Here is a 23,661-nt window from a genome sequence, read left to right on the forward strand (position 1 = left end):
GTCTGACTGCTGTGACTAGTATTTCCAATACTATGTTCAGTAGAAATGGCAAGAGTGGGCATCCTTGTCTTGTTCCTGAATTTAGTGGGACGCCTTTCAGCTTTTCATTGCTGAGAATTATGTTGGCTATGGGTTTATCATAAATAGCTTTCATTATGTTAAGATATGTTCCCTCTATACCCACTTTGGTGAGAGTTTTTTTTATCATGAACGGACATTGAATTTTATCAAATGTTTTTTCTGTTGAAATGATCATGTGGTTTTTGTCTTTTCTTTTGTTAATGTGGTGTATCACATCGATTGATATGTGTATATTGAACCATCCTTGTGAACCTGGAATGAATCCAACTTGATCATGGTGTATGGTCCTTTTGATGTATTGTTGGATTTGGTTTGCTAATATTTTGTTAAGTATTTTTGCATCTATATTTATCAAAGATATTGGCCTGTACTTGTACTTTCTTGTAGTGTCTTTGTCTGGTTTTAGTATCAGGGTGATGGTGGCTTCATAGAAAGAATTTGGGTGTGTTCCCTCCTCTTCAATCTTTTGGAATAGTTTGAGAACAATAGGTATAAGTTTTTCTTTGTATGTTTGGTATAATTACCCAGTGAAGATGTCCAGGCCTGCACTTTTGTTTGCTGGGAGGTTTTTTTGTTTGTTTGTTTTTTGTTTTTGTTTTATAGATTCTATTTCACTTCTAGCGATCAGTCTATTACAGTTATTTATTTCTTCTTGACTCAGTTTTGGCAGGCTGTGTGTTTCCAGAAACTTGCCCATTTCTTCTAGGCTGTCCAGTTTGTTGGCATGTAACTATTTGCATGTAACTAACTATAGAAAACTATAGTTTTCTCTTATGATTTTTTGTATTTCTGCAGTACCAGTTGTTATTTCTCCTCTTTCATTTCTTATTTTGTTTATTTGGGTCCTCTCTCCTTTATTCTTCATGAGCCTGGCTAGAGTTTTGTCAGTTTTGTTTATCTTTTTGAAAAACCAGCTCTTGGTTTTATTGATCTTTTTGTTTTTGTGATCTCTGTTTTGTTTATTTCCCGTCTGATTTTTATTATTTCCTTCCTTCTTCCGACTTTGGGTTTTGTTTGTTCTTTTTCTAATTCTTTGAAGTAGTAGGTTAGGTTGTTTGAGATTTTTCTTGTTTCTTGAGGAGGGCAGGTATTGCTAAGACCTTCCCTCTTAAAACTCCTTTTGCTGCATCCCATAGATTTTTGTAAAGTTGTATTTTCATTGTTATTTGTCTCAAGGTATTTTCTGATTTCCTCTTAAATTTGATCACTGACCCATTTTTTTTCAGGTTGCAGGAAAATATCTTTATTTTTTAACTTATGATTTTTATTTTTAAATATTTTTTAATTAAAAATTTTATATAATTTTTAAAGATTACACTCCATTTTCTGTAATTACAAAATATTGGCTATATTCTCCATGTTGTACAATACATCCTTGTCTTATACCCAATAATTTGTATCTCTCAGTCTCCAACCCCTATATTATCCCTCCACACCCCCACTGGTAACCAGTAGTTTGTTCTCTATATCTGTGAGTCTGCTTCTTTTTTGTTATATTCACTGGTTTGTCTTATTTTTTAGATTCCACACATAAGTGTTACCATATAGTATTTGTCTTTCTCTGTCGGACTTATTTCACTTAACATAATGCCCTCCAAGTCATCCGTGTTGCTGCAAATGGCTTAATTTCATTTTTTATGGCTGAGTAGTATTCCTGTTACAAGACTTCTGAAAACACAGAAAAGAAGACACACAAGGATCAGCTCAAAACCCAGAAAACTACTGTAACAGTGTTGGTGCTTTTCCTCCAGTCTTTTTTTTTAAGTGTGTGTGTGTGTGTGTGTGTGTGTATACACATCTTCTTTATCCATTCCTCTGTTGATGGACACTTAGGTTGCTTCCATATATTGGCAGTTGTAAATAATGCTGCTATGAACATTGGCATGCATGTATCTTTTTGAATTCGTGTTTTCGTTTTTTTCAGATATATACACAGGAGTGGAATTGCTGGATCATATGGTAGTTCTATTTTTAGTTTTTTGAGAAACCTCCATACTGTTTTCCACAGTGGCTGCACCAATTTACATTCCCACCAACAGTGTACAAGGGTTCCCTTTTCTCCACATCCTCAGCAACATTGGTTATTTGTGTTCTTTTTGATGATAGCCGTTCTGATAGGTATTCCATCCCCTCACTTTCAGTCTGTATACGTCTTTCACCCTAAAGTATGTCTCTTGTAGGTGGCATATTGTAGGTTCTTGTTTTATTATCCAGTCTTCCACTCTGTGTCCTTTGATTGGAGCATTTGTCCATTGATATTTAGAGTAATTATTGATAGGTGTGTCCTTATTGTCATTTTAAACTTTGTTTTGCAGTTCGTTTTGTAGTTCTTCTGTGTTCATTTCTTCTTTTTTGTTTTTCCTTTTGTGATGTGATGGTTTTCTTTTATAATATGCTTGAGTTTCTTTCTTTTTGGCTTTTGTGAATCTCTTTTATGTTTTTGATTTGTGGTTACCCTGGGTATGTTAACCCATAACTATACCTACTTGCTTTTGACTGATAGTAATATAAGTTTAAACACATTCTAAAAGATCTACATTTTTTTACTTCCCTCTCCTACATTTTGTGATTTTAATGTCCTATTTTACATCTTAATGTTGTTTATCCTTTTGCTGTTAATTGTACTTATAATCACTTTTACAGAATTGTTTTGATTCTTTTTTAATCTGTGTACTGGCTTACTTAGGTGATCTTCAGTCCTTTTACGTATGTGCTTTTCCTATTGTGATTTTCCCTTTCCTATAGATTCTTGCTTCTTTTCTATGTGGAGAAGGCCTTTCCATGTTTCTTTTAGGATAGATTTAGTATTGCTGTATTCTTTCAGTTTTTGCTTCACAGAGAAATTCTTTCCCTACTTCTGTTCTAAATGATAATCTTGCTGGGTGGAGTATCCTAGGTTGCAGGTTTTTCCCTTTCAGGACTTTGAATGTACCTTGCCACTGCATTCTGGCCTGCAACGTTTCTGCAGAGAAATCAGCGGGTAGCCTTGTCGGGGTTCACTTGTAATTGACTATTTTGCTGCTTTTAGAATCCTCTCATTAAGTTTTGCCATTTTAATTATGGTATGTCTTGGTGTGGGTCTGTTTGGTTCATCTTGTTTGGAACCCTCTGTGTTTCCGGTACCTGGATATCTGTTTCCTTCTTTAGGTTTGGGATGTTTTCAGCCATAATTTCTTGACATACATTTTCGATCCTCTTTTCTCTTCCTTCTCCTTCTGAGATCCCTATTATGTGTAGGTTGGCATGCTTTATATTATCCAATAGATCTCGTTATGTTGCTTTCATTTTTTCCATTTGTCTTCTGTCTGCTGTTCTGACTGGGTGATTTCTCTTATTCTGTCTTCCAGATCACTTACTCATTCTTCTGCATTACTTAGTCTTCTATTCATTGCTTCTAGATCGGTTGTTATCTCGGCAATTGAGTTGTCTTATTTTGACTGGTTCCTCTTTATACTTTCTACTCCTTTGTTACAGTACTCTGCATTTCTATCAATAATCTTTCTTAATTCCTTTAACATTTTTATTACCTCCTTTTTGAACTCAGGGTCTAGTAGACTGGTGAGGTCCGTTTCGTTATTTGTTCTTTCAGGGGGTTTCTCTTGTTCTTTTAATTGGGTGTAGTTTGTCTGCTTTTTCATTTTACTTTCTTGGGCTCTGTGAATTTAGGAGAAACAGTTATCTACTGTGGTCTGAAGGGGTGTCTGTACGTGGGAGTGTTTCCATGTAAACGGTGAGTCCAGTATTTTTGGTGTGAAGACTTTTTTTGGTGTGGATGCCAGCCACATCTTTCTTCGGTGTGCTGGCCGTTATCCCCTTGATAGGGGGTGCGGTGGGCATTGTGGCCAGAGCCTGCACTAGATGTCGGGCGGGGCCTCCTCTTTGCTCCACGGCTGTCACGGCCCTGTCTGGGGCAGGGTCTGCTCCCTAGGCGTTGGAGTAGAAGCCTTGAAGGTCAGGTTTGATGAGGCTCCATTGCCCTGAAGTGTGTGCTCTGTCCCCAGGGAGGTGAGGTGTGGAGCAGTGAGGCCCGCGTGGTCCCAGCACCCTACCCGCTGCCTGTGCAGCCGTCCGCGGTGCTGCCCAGAGGCGGGCCAAGGGCGCGTCGCCTTGTCCGTTGTGGTCGTTGCAGACCTAGTGCCTGGCTGCAGTGTGGAGTTGGCTGGCGCTGGGGCAGGGGCGCAGTGGCTGCGGGAGTTGAATTGTTGGTGCTGTCGCCTGGGTCTCCCGGGACCTGTCGGCCCTCGATCTGGCTGCAAACTGCAGTGGGGGAGGGGGTGGTGGAACGGGACCATCGCACTCCATGTGTCACAGCACAAGAGGGGGCTCAATTCCTACTCTTTTAAAAATTCTCCCTGTCACCCACAGCTACCTCGCCGAGCATGACATTTTCCATAAGTGGCTGTTGTATGTAAACATGTTCTCCAATTTATAACAAAGTCATGTTCCGGAGACACACCTGCGTGAAAGCCTCTCCCCAAAGGAAACCATACTGAAAACGTTCGTTGGTTTCGAGTCTGTGCCACGGCCCTCCACCCCTGTGGGCCCCATAGTCTAGCTCAGGGGGTCAAGAATGTGTGGAAGTCGAGTTTCCCTCGTAAGTCGCAGACCCGGGCTCTGGGCCAGCAGCCCCCAGTCCCTCCGCGCTTGGCAGGGGTGGCTGGAAGCAGGGAGGGTGGACACCAGTCGGAGGGGCAGCGGCCCTGCAGCTGTAGGGCGGTGATGCCTCAGACCCCGGCTTGGGTGGGAGGACACCGCGGGGCCGGGGCCGGTGGGACCTCGGTGCTGAAGCCTTGGTGGCGACGGCGGCTCAGCCAGCTGGCGCTGGGGGTCAGCGGCAGGAGGGGCACCACTTCCGACAGGATTCCCCGGGAGGAGTGGGACTGACACCCAGACACTCCCTAGTCAGGATCAAGACCAGGAACGTTCCGTCTGTGGCGTCACTTCTGCTTACTTTCCACTTGAAAATCAGAGGGATAAGTTATCCTGCAAATGAGTTTCACTTACTACTGAAACCGAATATGATATATGCGTGTGTTTGTGTTTGGAAATTAGGTGGTGTTGCCAGTATTTGTTTCTATTGAAGTTAAGACTCGCAGGACATAAACTGGGCCAGTTTAAGTGTATAACTCAGTGGCCTTTAGTTCACGTTCAAAGTGCGCGGCCGTCCCCTCCATCCAGCTCCAAAACAGTCTCACTAACTCCAAAAGCAAACCCCGTGCCCCATGAAGTAGTCACTTCCCATCCCGTCCCCCGAGCCCCAGGCAACCACCCATCTGTTTTCTGCCTCTGTGGACTTTCCTGTTCTAGAAAGCTCACGGAAACGCAGTCACGCAACAGGGGACCGTTTGTGTCCAGATTCTTAGGTGTTGCCAATACCGTTTATAAAGAATCTATCACCATTGTTCGTTCTGGTCAGCGCCCAGTAATTTTCAGTCTCTGTCCATGTAACGGCTTCTGATTACAAAGAGACAAAACAAACGCGATCTTTGTCAGGCAAATCCCATCATTTTGAAGTAGCGACTTCAAAACTTGAAGGACAAGTGCCTCGGAAGACCCTCAGCAGTAACCCCAGACGCGCAGCTGAGAGGCTCGCGCCCGGGGCTGTGCCCCCGTCTCAGCGTGGGTCCCCCCCCCCCACCGCCCCGGCCACCGGCTTCTTCCCACCCCTCGGGGCTTGGCTGAACCGTGAGCCCCCCGTGCGTCCGGCCTGAAACTCCACCCTCAGCGCCCCACGGCCGCTCCCTCACCCGGCGCTGCGCGGCCTTTTCACCCCCTGGCTTTTCACACGCACCGTGTCCTTACCTATCGCCGGCCTCTTCCTCCTAGAGGAGGGGACCCCTGAAAACCTGGAGCCTGCCACGCTTAGTCCCTGTCCCACCTGTATAGAGCAGGACCAGGCAGAGACTAAGGACATTTCTGCGGAGTGAGTGTCTCATAAATAAATAGGCGATTTTATGGAGAGAAAAATAATCCCGGCTTCCCTACGTTAACACCTTCCTGCTCGTGTTTTATGGGACAGCACTCTTCGAAGCCCCCCGTGGAGATGCTGTGGGCATAGCGCCTGCCAGCGTGGCGGCCACAGGAACCTCTCCAGACGCTGCATGGGGAGTGCAGACCGCAGCCGTCAGTGGCCTTTGGTGTTGAAAACGCCGGGGCGTGGGTGAAAGCTTATTAGCACTGCACATACCTAGCCTTTTATGGATACATCCTGGGGGCGGGGGGCGATTTAAACTCGTAGACTATTGAGAGAAAATGCCACCAAAACCATCAGGAGTGAGGGTTGTAAACGCGATGAAAGAACTCTGAGGCGCTGACCGTCCAAGTCCAGGATACCTTCTTCAGGATGACGCGCTGCCTTGTTGTTGCACTTACCAGACCTCAAATTCCCTCCACACTGACAGCAGAGTGAGGCTTTTTGAACCTCTCCGGGGCCGTAGGAACCTAATTTTTCTTTTTAAATGGAAAGAACATGTGTGTGCGTGTGTGTGTGTTTTCAGGAAACGAGTCTAGTCCACTGCGCGGGTTTAAAGATCCTTTATTATGGAATCAGTATGTACAAACTCTAACATGAAAATAATGAGTCATGGAGTATCAGCCTATTTACAGTGCTTTTTTGTTTTTTACAAATTTTTTTTACAAGATTACTTCTCCCTAAATAACATAATAGACACACACAGAAATCAAACATTTTTTATTACATACATAAATAAATATTGACTTTAAATGACCTCTCTAAGGGACATGATTTCTACAGGCCATTTGGATGAGAAGGTAGCCGTTGTGTTATCTGCACACTATAATTGAGTCAAGAAAAAGTCGTAACAGCTTTACATACAGACCTCTGTTAATCACCCTGTGAATGGTATAACTTGCTAAAATGTTCAGTAGAGGTAAGAAGCTCAGTCTGGCCATGCAAAACCGTAGACAAGAGTTGCCATCTGTGTGCATTTTATATTTTAAATGAATCTTAAAGTACATGCAACAGAAATTTAGCCTCTGTGTCCTGGTCACGACGTCAAAGTTTGCGTAACAGGGTTGAGATGTTTGCAATCGTAGGAATGAGTCAACTTGAGGAACTCCACGGCACATGGTGCAAGAAAGGGCATTAAGTAAATAAGCCGTTATCACAGATGACACCGATTCTAGGACAAAATTAATATTTGTACTCACGTGATACAGACACAAGTCCAAATTCAGCCTTTTAATCGGATTTTTCAGTGGCGATAAAAGATACAATCGAGGGCTTTGAAGTCCAGTGTAATCACTTCCCAGCCGTTCCTTGGTTCCTCATACAGGGCAAATTCTCATCTGTTCAGTAAACATTACGAAGCAGTGATTCTCAACTGGGGGTGACCTTACCCCCCAGAGGGCGTGGGCCATGCCTGGAGAGCTTGTGGCTGTCACCCCCTGGGGGAGGTGCTCGTGGCAGCTGCTGGGTGGAGACCTGGGAGGCCGCTCAACGTCCTGCAGCGCCCAGGGCGGGCCCCTCGAACAGGGAAACATGCAGCCCCAAATCTCAACAGTGCTGCGGTGGAGAAACCCTGCTCTATAGATTGGGTATAGGTTCTTTCAGCTTTCTAGGACATAGATCTATTTTTCAACTTTGAATTTTGTTTAATAAACATTTCAGAAAATTACCTGTCATAAATATGTCATATTAAAACACCAGATGACGTGAAGGGCACGCATTCCTTTATAAAACTTGCTCCATAGAGGCCACTTAGAACAAGGGGTAGCACAGATAAATCCATCACTGAGGAGTGAATGTTCTAAGTAAAAAGAGTGCGTGTAGCCTCGATGTACATGGAATTAGCCACCTGTCTTTGATGACGTCATATGTTTGACGAGCTCCGTTTTTTAAAGAGTAAATACTATCCGTTAATATACTTTTTCTCATGTGAGAGAAATGCATCTGATTTCGATAAAACGTATCAGAGAGTCAGCCACCAAAACTATGTTTTAAAATAAGAAACACATCTTTTTAGCCCTTTATTAGGGCACTCAAATTTTAAAAATTCGAAAAGTAGTAATTATATTTTTGTTCGTTTGACTATTATTGAAGATTACTGAAATTCGTAAAAGAAACTCAGGTTTCTCTCATTGCCTAATTAATAGCATTTTCTTCCAATAATACTAATAAAATTTAAATTATTGAATATTATAGCAGAATGAAATGCTAAGAGCTGCTTCAGATTTTTTTAAGGAAGGTGTAAGCTACAGAACCTTTATCTGAACTGAAAATATATTTGCTCAATGTCTCTTACCCAGACAAAAGAAACATAATTAAATTTTATAAAATTAAGCTTATTTAATAATTTAATAATATTTTGTATCTATGTATATACTCCTGCATTTTAAACTATACAACAGTACAAAAATTTGCTGGCACGAATACTTGGATTTCTTCATGACAAATTAAGGTAAAAGATAAACTTGTAGCCAATAATGTGAAGTTTTCATTTTTGAAGTTTTAGGAATTTGAAATTCAGATGCTGGGAATGGCACTAGAGTAGATCATAGTTTCAGAGAATATCTCTGTGTATGCTCAAGCTCAAGGGTGTTTGAAATGAAGGCTGTTCCTGTTCTCTCCATTCAAAACTTGTAACTCTTGGAACCAGGTGAATTCAGGACACCTTGTGCTAAAGTCCCTCCCGGGCCACGTTAGGAGCTGCAGAAAAACGGCCAGAAGCACCGTGAACTTCCGTTCTGAGATTTCCCACGGAGCCGCGTGTCCAAAGCTGTACAACACTGTCTGCCTGATCGACTTTTAAACAATTTTAACGCACAGGAAGCAGTTTTCAATATCCTCTTTCAGGGATCCATGCCTACAGACTGTGTTCCCTAGGGCTAGGCATCGATTTGGTAGGAGACAGAGTCTGTCTGCGTCCTGCATGGCCTTCTGCTTTTAGAGTGGGAAGGCTCACAAAGCCAACACGTTCCTCTCTCCTCTTCGCTCCACCAGGAGCAGTCAAGGGCGCCCGCAGGGTTTCGGGAAACGTAACACAATGACCAGTTCCAAGTCCCACCGAGAAAACCCAAGAAAAGTGTGCTGAAAGTGTCCTCGTTTTACTTGTGTAGGCAATGAAACGAGGAAGCCTATCCTTTAAAATGCTCAATTTTGATAAGTTGCTCTTTTCTCATAGTGTCAATGGTGACGGGGAAAATAGACGACCCTAATGATCTTTAGGAGAACTGTGTCTTTATCCACCATTGCTGAGCTGGGAAAACAGTCTCTTCAGAGATCCGTCCTCAAGGTATATGTGTGTACGTGTGAGTCTATGAGTGTGTGTATGTATGTGTGTTTGCGCCTGTGTGTATACGTATACACACGGAAGCACGCAGACACACATACGTACGTGCCTGTTTCAGAACATACATATGGGTATTCCCTCGAGGAAAAAACTATATTAAACTCAACATTTCTGGTTGAAGGCTGCCGCGACATACCCTGCAATACTGTATACTGACAACGAGTTTGACTTGAGTTCACGCTCTGAGGGCTTAGCGTGGAACCTGGGAAATTTTTCAAATAAGATATAATACATTTGTAGGAGTAAAGGAAGGTTAGTCAAAGGCAAGTAGCTGTCCCTCTCCACCAACCAAAGCCCTTCCGCCTTTTCTACATTACGGACAGTATTCTACCATGTAAAGAGCTTGCTTTCATTAAGAAAAGGCAAATCTCAGTAAAGATTTGAAAATATTCAATCGTTGGGATTCTTTCGTTTCAAGCAAGAGGTTTTGTAAAGTTTTAGCTACATGAAAGCTGCAAAACAAAGCACATCAGCAGCCGTTTCCCACATATAGAAAAAGCATAAATAGCGTATCAGGAAACTCTCTTACAGTATAGGATGAAATATTAAAAAGCATCCCCAGAAAAGACTTTTAGTTTCTCCAAGGCAGGCTCTGGATAGCAGCGTAAGGCACTGACTCCTTTCTGCTGTGGATGTCTTCCCTAAATCCTCATTTACAGGCTGAACTCTTCTTTGCCTTTGTAGAAAATGAAGCTTAGGTGCTTGAAGTGGGAACATTTTAAGTCTAAATTAATTGGCATATTTCAGGTCACAAGTTTTCAGCTAAAAAATCACGTGATAAAAATCATCTTAAGAAGTATTTGAATAAATAGGGCCAAAAAACTGTGTAGTCTTCAGTCAATTTTGCAAACCAAACCAATAATTTAATTTTAAAATGTTTATTGAGTAACGTGATGCTTACTATGTGTATGCTTAGCATGCTTATTACGTGTATAAACTGTGTATTTGTTACGCCGGTTTCTCTTGAGAATTTGCTGCTCTAAATTCACGGACGTCTCAGAGCTGCAGTAACTCACTTGAGATCATAGCTAAACCACGTATGGAAACAGATTTTGCAGTGAAACAGGCCTGGCCTTCGCGTTCTCTCCATTCTCACAGGACACCATGTCCACGTCCACCGTCTCACCACTTGTCCCTGGTGTCCAGGCGCGTCCGAGACAGACAGAAGCGTTTAGTGCAGTAAAGTTAGATGGGGCGGGAGGTCCTATGGGAAAGGCCTGGTGCCCCCGTAAGCGGGCGCGGCCGGTCCTCGAAGGTCTGCAAGCTTACTCGCTCGCTCGGGGTTCAGACATCTCCGGGAACAGGTCAGTATCTTTCTGGAGGAGGCTTGTAATGGTGTGAATGACGGTGTTTCAGGTGGGGTCCTAGGGAGACAGAGCAGAGACATCAGTCGGTCGTGATGCTTTACCCGGCTGGCTTGAACGGACGGCAGGAACGCGTTTACTGCGGTGAAAGCCTTGGCCCCAGGCACGCGCTCCCTCCCACCCAGGTCCCTCCTCTCCCAGCTCTGAACGTGCAGAGAGATAGACATTCACTCTCCCTCTCTTCTCTCTGCCTTCCCCCCCGCTCTTTGGTTCCCTCCCTAACGCCAAAAATCACAGGAGAAAGAAGACAAGCCCCTTTCTTTAGGCTTACAATTACATAAGCAAGCCAAAAGCCTTCGTATTTCCTCAAGAAAGTTTGAAACTTAACACATGCTCTTATTACAGAGAATTTCAGTGAAGGAACCTCGGGACCGCATCACCCAACCCTTATAAACGTAAGGGGCCGTCAAGCTCTTCCACGTGGTGGTTTTCTCCTTTAAATTCGAAGTGCAGAAAGCTATTGGGGGGCAAATTTGATCCATCATTTTTTAAAAAACAGAAGTAAAACTGGAACGACTTCTCAGTTTTCTTATCAACACATAAACTTAAAAAGCCATGTCAAAGGTTTAAGCTAGAAAAGCAAAGTGCATAATTTAAAAACCAACAGAAGGCTCATTGTTTTGAAACAATAGGTGACAATTATTTTTAACGTAGCAGTAAGTCAAGTAGATTGATTTGGGTCGTGTTATGAAGAAAATTCACGTAACATAGATTACAGTAACAATATATGTAATAAGCTCCGTAGCCAAATACTATTTGCTATTTTGTCATATTTGAACATCTTAATTAAAAAAAAATTCAGATTGATAGGAGACGATAGATTTCCCCCCCTCCCATGTGTATCTGTGGTTAAAAGACAAGGAGAAAGCATGTAGGGGAAAAAATGGAAGTATGGAAAAGGAAGTAACAGGAAGGAAGGGAGGGAGGGCGGGAAGAGAGTAGGGTCAGGAAGCGTGTACGGGGGTGCTGCGGGCAGCAGGTGTGGCCGCCGGGAAAAGCACACACAAAGGGGCTGGAGAAGTTCAGGTTCAGAGAATTCCCTATCCGTAGCACTCTGCAGTGATGTGTCGATTTTCGTGTTTTCACCAAGACTTTCTCTGTGTCCCCAAGGCTGGCGGGGCCCCCGGCACTCACTGTGCGTGGCCGAGGGCGGGAGGTCGGGGGTCCGGAAGGTCCTGATGGTGGCGGGTCCCTCCCCGCCTGCGGTCAGCACCTGCACCTCCAGACGGTAGAGGGTGGCCGGCCGCAGATCTGGCACCGTGAGCACGGAGCGATCCTGAGGGGGGACAGGAGAGGACGCGCCCGTCAGGCGCCTCTTGGCCAAAAAGCCCCACGATGGACTCTCTCACTCTCTGCCCGTTTCCTCCCGCCCGCACGCCCGCGATCACCGTGTAAAGGCCGGTGCGGTGGCTTTGACACCCCAGCGTGGTCGGTCGAACGTCTCTCCTCGTTTGCTAGAGTCCTGCCCTGCCGGGCAGCCTCGGCACTGAGAGCCCAGCTCTTGGCAGCCGGGGACACTTGCAGAGTTAAGATGGGCCGGGGCCAGTCTCAGGGCTCACCCCTGGGACCACATTTTGTATTCCTCGACCCAAGACTTTTTCCCATGGTTTGAAGTTTTCATCTGCACATCTTGTGATGTGAATTCTTGATAATCCACATTTCCGTGAGTTAAGATGCAGTATCTATCTGTCAATGCCCATAGCCAACAGTATTTATTTTTATGCCAACACATTTTTCTCAAAACTCAATAAAACCTAATATATACACACATAGAAAAATTACTTTCCAATTCCATGGAATTTTTCCTTCCGGGATTTAAGGGGTTTTTTTTGTTTGTTTTTTCTTTTTGGAGCAGGAGTGGGATATTCTAAGGGCATTTTTAGAGCGGGTAAAAGCCCGTACATGGGTTTTTTCTCAAGCCAAGGAATTAGTGGCCTGGAAAACAAGCCAACTCATTATGGGCTCTGGCCAGATTTGAAGCTGGGAAACGAAGAGAAAGAACAAGGTTCTCTTAGCTATTTTTCCCCACATTTAACCCTTCAAACAGGGCCTGTCCACTTGGGCCAGAGGGACACGGGCTTCACAAAGGAGAAGAAAATGGTTACACCTTGTGCATCCCGTGTCGACAGGAGACGTGTGTTGAAGAGGGGCTCTAGACGACAGTTTGTTCACAGCGACACTTGTGGTGTCTTTCAGTACTTGCAAAATAATACACTTGGGAGAAGACGACGCACACACGCGGCTCAACAACGGGGCGCAGCGTGACGGGACGCGGGCGCCGACGGTGAGTGACCACCTGCGGAGCGGGTAGCGGCCCGAGGGCCCGGGAAGGGGGGGCACCCACCGCCGGGAGGATCTGCGACTGCAAGATGAGGCTGTTGGGGAGGCCGTTCTGCCTGCTCTCGGTCGTGACCTCGGCCCACGTCACGTGGAAGCCGGTCACGGGCCGCTGGACGGTGGCCTTGCTCGTCTTCCAGGAGAAGCGCCCCGTGACGTTCGTGTCCCGGACCACAAAGGAGGCCGAGAGGTTCTCGGGCCTGGCGTGCACTTTGGAATGGACGTGACCTGCAGCAGCGAGAAGAGGAAGGCCGGGTCAGGGGACGGAGAGCGCGAGAGCGGCCCTAGGCGGCAGGTACGCCCGTGGGCTGCGGCCGGCCGCCCCGGGAGCGAGCGCGGGGTCAGACGGTCGCCCCGGCCACCTGTGCGGAGGCAGCCTCGGCCCTGCACCTTCGGGCCAAGTGCTTCCGATCCCGTGGGCGCTGCGTTGACAGTCCTGCTTTGGGGGTGGAAGACGGAGGAAGAATTCTGTGATCTGGTGGGACTTGGCCACTTAGAGAACAGGAGACACTGCGGTGAGACGGGTGAATATTCAAGTTACTACGAGAGTCGTGGGAAGTTACTAGAAGGCGCCCAGGGGTCTGCGTCTGAGAATAGCTGCCCCCGTTGTAGGAGAGGCTTGGGAAGGTAAAGACGGGGCATTTGGAAAGCGTGTCGAGGTAACACCCGTGGCAGAGGACCGGGATAACAGTGAAATCATTTACATAAAGTGCGCCAAAGCACAAGCAGCGCACAGACCCTTGGCTTCATTTCGAAAGGGCTGATAAGCCAGCAAAGGCTGTCTCGCCAAAGCTGTTGCAATGAGGACGTAATGCGTGCCTTCCCACGTATGTTACCTCCCAACTGGGCGGTCCCGCTGCAGTTTAGAAAGGGGGATACTTTGGGTTTGCAGGGTCTTGTGAAACGCGGTCTGGAAATGTGTACAGAGTCGCCACCATCACAGCCGCAACCTTGGAAGTTCGCATGAAACGTACCTGCGTCGCCAGGGCAGCTGACGTGCTTGTGGCTTTTGCCCTTCAGAGCGGAGCACGGCGGGGTCGTAAAGAAAACGGTTTCTGCTTTCAAGCGGCCCTTTGGCCGTGTGGGTTGGACGGTCACCTTATATTTGCAGGAAAATGACAGATCTTGAAGAATCATGTAATTTTCCTAGAGAGAGAGAGAGAGACAGAATACGCTAACTGTAAATCTCACGAGGGTACGAAATTGGCAGGAGAGGAAATCCTGCCTCCACCAAGGCTGTCTTCCTATATATGGGACGTGTGCCACACGGCTTTCATCAAAAGCGCAAAGGAGACAGGGGCCCTGCTTTCATTTATTACAACTGTGAGAGGCTCCCATGGGGCGGGACACAGGCTCCAGAACCCGACAGGACGGCAGCGCTTCCACGTCAAAGCAGCCGACTTGCAGCCCGCGTGACCAGCCTCGGTGAGCTGGCAGCAGCTGGGGGAGGGGGCAGGCAGCGCGGTGGATAGCTCTGTAGACAGACACCTAAGTTTTTAATACAAAAAAGCTAACTCGGGCTTCTCTGAGACACAGGCGTGCTTTTAGCTGTGAGCTTTTCCTCGCGGAAAGGAAGACATTCTTGAGCAGGGTATCTCCTCCCCTGCTGGGAGGGCCGTGATTGCGGCCGGAACTTTGCGATTAAACAGGATTACGGAAACCAGACTCAACTGCGGCGGAGCGAGGGGCTGAGGGTATAACCTTACGCTAACGGGAGCGCTGACAGTGAAGGGCCTAACGAGCTTGTGCGAGGCTTCTTCGCCTTTGGCTGTTGGGTGTGCGTGCCCATTCCAGGGTGTGGCTGTCGGGGCTTCGTGTACATGTACGAGAGCTGCAGCAGGAGCGTCTCGGGGACCCTTAAAGGCGGGACATCACAGGACGGGCCGTACCTTTCATTACCTGGACGAGTTGGTGGAAGGTAGGGACGCAGCAAAGGAGATGCTGAATGATAGTGCGGTATAGACATTCCCCGGGGAAATGAGACTTTTTAGGTCACGGTGCCGAGTCAAAATCCAGAAAACAATTCAGAGCTTTCGTGCAATTAAGATGAAAGACCCAGGGGCTGGCAGCGTTTCCCCTGTGTCCTGGGAGCTCCCCGCGAGCTGTGTCCTGAATGCCTGCATGTCGGGGCCCGCCCTGTGCCGACTGATGACGTGTGAGGTTGTGAAGGGCCACGGGATAAGTGAACAGGTGACCCTGTGTCTCCCGCTCCCACCTGGTCCTGGGTCCCGTAGGGAGCCCGGCGAGGACGAGTTACCCACTGGACGCGCGGCCTGCACCTCTCTCTGTCCAGCTCTGTCCCCCGAAAGCCATCGAGAATGCGGCATTGCGGCCACCTCCTCACCTGGGTCACGCCCGAGGATGCCTCCGTCCCGGCGGATTCGTTGTGGGCACAGACTTCCGGAAACCACTGCACGCGATACCGACTGACACCGGAATCTGTAAGGTCGAGACCAATCAGCCAAAAAGAACAGTCTGCAAGTCACAGCGCACGCAGCCCCAAGTTCTCCAAGCATGACAGACCAGGAAGGAAGGACAGAGTCCCGCAGGTGATCCAGAATTGCGTACACCAACCAGAGGAGGTGGGTCTCCCAAAATTCTGACTAGAGTTAAGTCAGGGGGAAAAAGTAATAAACCATCAAAGGAAAAGTGAATTGAAATACGAGAACCACATAGAAAAAAATAATTAGAAAAGTCATAGCAAAATGACTCCACAGAGGTCTTGAGAATAACCTAGCCATTGTGTCCACAGTAAGTAAATCCCCCAACAAAGGGTAACACTCAGCAGCTATTCTCTTATTTCCTAGGCTGTAAGAGAGACTCGTCTCAAGTCTCTGAATCCTACATTTTTCTGACGAAGCTGATGGAGAGGCTGTCAAGCCCAGGCAGGAACAAAAGCCTTGCCCTCAACGTGAAGACCTGGCCCTTCAGATGTGCTCCGTCTCGAGCCTTGCTGTGACGGGGTCCCCTCAGCAGAAGATACAGGGTGAACAGCCTCCCGGTGCCTTACGGTAAGTGCATGCTTGCAGTGCGTGTGTGCGATCGCTACGGAAACAAGGCCTGCTCTGAAAGCCAGCCCAGCACACGGGCTCCTTAAACGTTTCCACTTCCAGCTGGAGCAGCGCGTTCTCTGCGCGTGTCTTTACTTTGGGCAAAGCGGGTGGAAAAAAAGACACCGTGATGAGAAGCCGGTCACTGAGTGTGGGAAAGGAGGTCCGGGCAACCCTGGGCTTCATCATCACCCCAGTGTGTCCCCGGGTGTGAAAGGCATCGCTCCCCAGCTGATTAGCATCTCGTCCCAATGCTCACGCCAAGCGTTTGATGGAGGTTTTCCGAGGGGAAAACTCTTGGATGAAATTGGGTGCGTCTGGTGGGAACTTGCTCCGAGCACTTTGGAACGAGAAAGGAAGAACTTCAATCTGAGAAAATAAACAGATAGCAAGAGGGCACCAACGGTGTTTAGCTAAAAGGGGAACCCCCTGACTAGAGGTTTTTTTTTTTGTTTGTTTGTTTGTTTGTTTGTTTTTTGTTTGTTTTGTTTTGTTTTTAACTTTTTACATGGCAGACAGCAAGGGCTTTTTTTTCTTTTTTAGGAAAGAATTGTACGTTATACATTAAGTCTGAGGTCAATCATTGAGTGAATTCGTATCCTTTCTTTCAACAAGTGGTGCCGCTCTAGGCATCGTAGGGAGATAACCTCCCAGGAGCAGCTGCTCTCACGCCTCTTAAATCCTAAGGGGGCTGGACAAGTAATAAAGTGCATGAGTCAGGTCTCAGTCAGGTTGGAGGGAGATGAGCCTACAGCTGAACACGGAGGGCAAGAGAGGTACGGCGTCCCGACAGAGGGTTGCGACTGTCACGAAAGCGCTGGCGCAGCTCACAGAGGAGCTGACCTCGGAGGGGAACCTGGAAGGAGGTCGGCACTGGGCCCGGTGGGTGTGGATAACGGTGGGCAGGGCACCGTCCAACACAACTGTCTGCCATGACGAAAGCTTCTGTATGTGGTGACCCCTCGTCACCACATTGCTGCTGCAGCTGAGGAATCAAATCCTTAAATCACTGAAATCAGTTTAAAATTCAGCTGCTCCACGGGGCTCGTGGCTCCCATACTGGACAGAGTAGCAAGTTCCAAAGTCGGGCACAGAGCAGGACTGACATTCCCTTGTCTGGAGCAGCCAGGGCTGGATTCCCGTTTGCTGCACTCCAGTTCTGTCACGTGTAACTGATACCCGTGGCTCCAGGTCTCCTAAGAACCCCACACATATCTGACAGCGTAATCGTGTTTTCATAAGAGGAGGCACAGAGCAACACATCGGACCCCTCAGCTCTCAACGCCGCCCTGCCCGAGTCCACGCCCACTCTCTCTGGATCTGCCACCTCCGTGAAGAATTTCACCCAAGCCCAAGGCTTTCCAAGACGGCTCTGCGTTTCTACCTTCACCTGAGCTGTTCCCTGGAGGAGCTGGTGTTCCCAACTTCCTGTCCCATGTAGATGCTTTTCAAACTCAGCACTTCTAAAACCACACCCTTTATCCCTGCCCTCAATTGCCCTTGCATTCAGCTTGCCTCTTATTTAATCACGCCTTTTTGTTTTCTGTATCTGTGATGTTCTGACATCTTGCAGCCTTGCCGACCCTGCAGGGACCGCCCTCGCAGGGTGGCCGCTGCCCAGGTAGCAAACGATGCACCCGCAGGCCTGTGTGTCCCGTGAAGACCAGCCGACCCGGAGCCCCTCCTCTATGGGGCCCTCACTCTGGGCCACCACCCTTATCACCCCGGGGCCAGGCGCCAGGCAGCTGGGGACAGCCCCTGCACCAGAGCCCCCGGAAAGTATCCCAACTAGCCAATCCCGAGAGCATCTTGCCTTTCCTACTCCCCAGAGTAAAGGCTCATGAGCACAGTTTCCTGCTTCCTGACTGACCCTGGTGCCTCCCCGTGTGGCCCGAGTGGTGGTGGAGGGCCCCCCTCCTGGGAGCTGTGAGTAACAAACTACCTTCTCAGTGGCCGTTGTCTCTGGATCTGTTGCCTTCACCAAACCCGAATAAAACCCACTCTTTAAAACATGATTAAAATGAACAGGCTGTCTTTTAAGCAGTCCTTCATGGCACTTTTTCAGACACATACACAGGAGTCCACAGTCTTCCAAGCTTAATCAAAAACTGGCATGCGTTTCTCATGCAGGTCTATACAATCGGTTCTCGTTATTCACACAAGTGAGGGTTTAGAAAATCACCGTGAATGCCAGGTTAGCAAATCCTGGACGGCTGTTTCTTGGAGAAATACAGTGTTAGTTTCCCGTGAGCTTCCGGTCACCACATTTTTTGCCAGCCAGTCAATACATAATCTTATTTTATGTGTGGTTTTCTTTTTTAAAAACTTGTTTAATATATATTTCTTATAAAGTCATAAGTAATTGTAATATTTCTTTACTTAAAAAACTCTAGTTGAAAATATTTTCATGATCCTGGGTAGCAGGACAGTAAATTTCTTTTGCTTTCAGCCTCACAATAACGCCTCCACTGTACTTTTTTTTTTAATCCATCACCATCTCAAAAACGACAAATTTAGCCACTTTTTTACCTTTTCAGAACTTCACCACACACTACCAATGTGACTAGCACCTCACAGGCAGCCTCATGTATAAATCAGCAATTTTTCTCTTCCTTCTTCTGGATGCACCGTATTACTGATTCCTTCACACTGAACTCACACCTGGAGGGAGACAAGCCAGCCACATATCTTCATCGGAAGGCACCGTGTCACCTTCTTACTGAGAAGGCTGAGAAACACCAGGCGGCACTCCACCACTATGCTTGGGGCCACTTTAACCAGAACAAATCTCCAACAAAAAGCAAGGAAATGCAACAAAACAGACCAGAAACCCACGGCACTAAACAGACCGTGCAAAGGATGTGTTGCCAGTATGAGAGCGGAAACGAGAGGGCAGCGTCCTCCCAGCTTCAGGTGGGAACGTGTACGTGGGGCGACTCAAGCCCATCGCCACTCCCTGCACGAGCATCCCCACAAAGGACCACACAGCGCCCCCCAGTACTGGTTAGGGGTTACAGATAAATCCTAGTGAGTACACGAACCTTCAAACACACACTGCGAGCAGTGAGCATCCACTGTGTCTCCTCTCATTTTAAAATCAGTAGCATAAGGTAGCTTTTTAAAAAACACATTCCACAGCCTTTTCATATGTTACCTTTGAGCCAGTCCTCACCCTTTGGTGCAGAGGTATTGACTGAAGTGGTGCCAGTGCCATCATGTGATTTAAATACGGATCCCTGCAGGCCCACGTTTCCGGCACTTTACATGCAGTCTCAGCAGTGTCTGACATCCCTCCCTCTTCTTCAACCCCTTGCCCGCCTTGGCTTCTGTCTCAAATCTCCCCGTTCTCTCCAGTTCCTCTGGGCACTCGCTTGCACTGTCCTCTGCTGCGTCACCCCTCTTTGTCCTGAAACTGGAGTTCCTTCACGCCCGGTCCTCGTCCCTCTTCTCTCTAGGGGATCCCACCCTTGTTTAAGAACTTATTCTTAAAGTCTACGTTATTCTGGTCCAAGTACTACTTTACAACTGTACAACGTTTTACCTATAATAGTCGCTTACAGACACTTATTTGCAGTGACTTTTCTTAGTTGTAAATAATACTGTTAGCTTGTTTCCGTATAAATATTCTGGTGAATTACTAGTAAATAAGCAACCAAGTAACCAAGAAGAAAGCAAGGAAAAAAAGTGCTTCCGACTAATCCTTATTTTGAATAAACAGAGACTAAAAAAATAATAGAAAAGATCAAAGAAACTAAAAAGCTGGTTCTTTGAAAAGATAAAAACAAAGTTGATAAACCTTTAGCCAGACTCATCAAGAAGAAGAAGGGAGAAGGCTCAAATCAATAAAATGAGAAATGAAAAAGGAGAAGTTACAACCAACACCAGAGAAATAGAATCATAAGGGACTACTACAAGCAACTATATGCCGATAAAACAGACAACCTAGAAGAAATGGACAAACTCTTAGAGAGGTACAATCTCCCAAGACTGAACCAGGAAGAAATAGGAACAGACCAATTACCAGTACTGAAATTGAAACTGTGATTTAAAAACTCCCAACAACCAGAGTCCAGGACCAGATGGCTTCACAGGCAAATTCTCTCAAACATTTAGAGAAGAGTTAATACCTGTGCTTCTGAAACCATTCCAAAAAACTGCAGAGTAAGGAACACATCTGAATTCATTCTATGAGGGCGCACCATCACCCTGATACTAAAACCAGCCAAAGATACCACAAAAAAAGAAAATTATAGGCCAGTACCTTTGATGAACATAGATGCAAAAATCCTCAACCAAATACTAGCGAACCAAATCCAACAGTATGTTAAATGGATCATACACCATGATCAAGTGGGATTTATCCCAGGGATGCAAGGATTTTTCAATATCCGCAAGTCAATCAGTGTGATACACCATATTAACAAACGGAAGAGTAAAAACCTTATGATCAGCTCAATAGATGCAGAAAAAGCTTTTGATGAAATTCAACACCCATTTATGATAAAAACTCTCCAGAAAGTGGGCATAGAGGGAACCTACCTCAACATAATGAAGGCCATATATGACAAAACCACAGCTAACATCATACTCAACGGTGAAAAGCTTGAAAGCATTTCCTCCAAGATCAGGACGTCCTAGCCACGGCAATCAGAGAAGGGAATCCAGATTGGAAAGGAAGATGTAAAACTGTCACTGCTTGCATATGACATGAACCGTACATTAAAAAAACCCTTAAGATACTACCAGAATACTACTAGAGCTCATCGATGAATTCAGTAAAGTTGCAGGAAACAAACTTAATATACAGAAATCTGTTGGATTTCTATACACTACAACAAACTATCAGAAAGAGAAATTAAGGAAACAATCTCATTTAGCATTGCATCAAAAAGAATAAAATACCATTCATACTCTGGTTTCTCTTCAGATCATATAAATCTTTTGCCTTTTACTAAAGATTTCCGTGGATAGGGGGAAAAAAAAAGAATAAGATACCTAGGAATAAAACCTACCTAAAGAGGCAAAAGACCTGTACTCCAAAAACTATAGGACGCTGATGAAAGAAACTGAAGTTGACAGAGATGGACAATTATACCATATTGTTGGACTGGAAGAATCAATACTGTTATAATAACCATACTACCCAAGGCAATCTACAGATTCAGTGCAATCCCTATCAAATTACCAATGGCATTTTTCAAAAAACTGGACCAAAAAATTTTAAAATGTCTGTGAAACACAAAAGACCTCAAAATAGCCACAAGAGTCTTGAGAAAGAAGAACAGAGCTGGAGGAATCACAGCTCCCTGACTTCAGAGTATACTACAAAGCTACAGTAAATACTATGGTACTGGCAGCAAAACAGAAATATAGATCAATGGAACAGGATAGAAAGTCCAGAAATAAACCCACACACTTATGATCAATTAATCTATGACAAAGGAGGCAAGAATATACATTGGAGAAAAGACAGTCTCTTCAATAAGTGGTGCTGGGAAAACTGAACAGCTACATGTAAAAGAATGAAATTAGAACATTCTCTAACACGATACACAAAAATAAACTCAAAATGGCTTGAAGACTAAAATATAAGTCATGACACCATAAAACTTCTAGGATAGAGTATTGGCAAAATATTCTCTTACATAAATCGTACAAACATTTTCTTACGTCAGTCTCCCAAGGCAACAGAAATAAAAGCAAAAATAAACAAATGGGACCTATTCAAAATTACAAGCTTTTGCACAGAAAGGAAACCATAAACAAAATAAAAAGATACCCTATGCACTGGGAGAAAATATTTGCAAATGATGCAATCAACAAGGGTTTAATTTCCAAAATATACAAACAGCTCGTAGAGTTTAATAACAAGAAAACAAACAACCCAATCCAAAAATGGGCAGAAGACCTAAATAGACATTTCTCCAAAGAAGACATACAGATGGTCAATAGGCACATGAAAAGATGCTCATTATCACTAATTATTAGAGAAATGCAAATCAAAACTACAATGAGGTATCGCCTCACACCAGTCAGAATAGCGATCATTAAAAAGTCTACAAATAATAAATGCTGGACAGGGTGTGCAGAAAAGGGAACCCTCCTACACTGTTGGTGGGAATGTAAACTGGTGCAGCCACTATGGAGAACAGTATGGGGTTTCCTCAAAAAACTAAAAATAGCACTACCATATGATCCAGCAATCCCACTCCTAGGCATATATCCAGACATAAGTATAATTTTAAAAGATACATGCACCCCTGTGTTCATAGCAGCACTATTTACACTAGCCAAGACATGGAAGCAACCTAAGTGTCCATCGACAGATGAATGGATAAAGAAGATGTGGTACAAATATACAATGGAATATTACTCAGCCATAGAAAAGAATGAAGTAATGCCATTTGCAGCAACATGAATGGACCTAGAGATGATCATACTAAGTGAAGTCAGACAGAGAAAGACAAATATCATGATGTCACTTATATGTGAATGTAAAAAAAAAAATATAAAAATAAAATTACTTACAAAAAGAAATAGACTTACAGACTTCGAAAAGAAACTTATGATTACCAGAGGGCAAAGGGGATGGGAGAGGTATAAATTAGGAGTTTGGGATTAGCAGATACAAATTACTGTATGTAGAGAAGATAAACAACAAGGTCCTACTTTATAGCACAGGGAACTATATTCGATATATTGTAATAACCTATAATGGAAAAGAATGTGAAAAAGAATAGACACATATATATGTATTACTGAATCAGTGTGCTGTATACCTGAAACTAACACAACATTGTAAATCAACTAATACTTCAATAAAAAGTTCTTTGTTTTGGGGGAAAAAAGAGAGAAAGAAAAATTAAAGGACATTGATGCCCTACACTAGCTCCTTACAACAATAATCAAATCTGGGTAAAAGCTAGAGAAAGATGAAACAGTATGACTCCTAGGAGATAAGGAGAGTATCTTTGTGACCCTGGCATAAACAAGGTTTTCTTAAACAGGACACAAACAGCAGTACGCCTAAAGGAAACAAAATGATGAACTGATAATCTCTAAAAGTAAGAACTATTAAGAATGTGAAAAAAATAAAAGTAGAAAATACTAAGATGAAACCAGCAGATGACTCATCTACTCCACATATAAAGGACTCTTGCAGGACAGGCTGGCTAAACAGTTGAAAAGTGCTTTGAAAAACAGGAGCTCCATTGCCAGTAAACTCATGAAAAGGTGTTCAACGCCTGGATGACCAGAAAAATGCGGATTCAAACAGCACTGAGCCATCACTTCACACGTACTGCAAAGGCTCAACTAAGAAAGACGGAACATGCCTCACGGGGGAAAGCATGCGGGGCAGCGGGGACCATCTTACCCTCCTGGTGGGAATGTGCACTGGTCCAGCCACTTTGGAAATTCTCAGTATCTTCCAAAGGCATCTTACCCTCCTGGTGGGAATGTGCACTGGTCCAGCCACTTTGGAAATTCTCAGTATCTTCCAAAGGTCAACATCCTCTA

At 45.3% G+C, this 23,661-nt stretch overlaps 1 protein-coding gene, 1 long non-coding RNA gene and 1 pseudogene across 3 annotated transcripts in view; 2 read left to right on the plus strand and 1 right to left on the minus strand.

The window, feature by feature from the left end:
* LOC114486645 (uncharacterized) overlaps nt 1-18,442 on the plus strand; it is a 126,803-nt gene extending 108,361 nt beyond the window's left edge. For both annotated transcript variants that reach the window (XR_003680751.2, XR_003680750.2), the window contains 6 exons: nt 9,225-9,335; nt 12,953-13,040; nt 13,234-13,388; nt 15,387-15,675; nt 15,901-16,104; nt 17,366-18,442. This is a non-coding gene — a long non-coding RNA (uncharacterized lncRNA). The remainder of the gene's footprint in view (nt 1-9,224; nt 9,336-12,952; nt 13,041-13,233; nt 13,389-15,386; nt 15,676-15,900; nt 16,105-17,365) is intronic.
* ANOS1 (anosmin 1) overlaps nt 9,346-23,661 on the minus strand; it is a 190,728-nt gene continuing 176,412 nt past the window's right edge. Inside the window, exons 10-14 of the mRNA XM_007128919.3 lie at nt 15,438-15,532; nt 14,068-14,239; nt 13,101-13,321; nt 11,891-12,032; nt 9,346-10,756 (exon numbers count right to left, since the gene is read on the minus strand). Of these exons, the coding sequence (XP_007128981.2) occupies nt 10,698-10,756; nt 11,891-12,032; nt 13,101-13,321; nt 14,068-14,239; nt 15,438-15,532 (689 nt within the window). The 3' untranslated portion in view covers nt 9,346-10,697. The remainder of the gene's footprint in view (nt 10,757-11,890; nt 12,033-13,100; nt 13,322-14,067; nt 14,240-15,437; nt 15,533-23,661) is intronic.
* LOC112062083 (uncharacterized) lies at nt 21,051-21,141 on the plus strand (annotated as a pseudogene).

Source organism: Physeter macrocephalus, chromosome 7, assembly GCF_002837175.3.
Source record: "Physeter macrocephalus isolate SW-GA chromosome 7, ASM283717v5, whole genome shotgun sequence".
Taxonomy (NCBI): Eukaryota; Metazoa; Chordata; class Mammalia; order Artiodactyla; family Physeteridae; genus Physeter; species Physeter macrocephalus.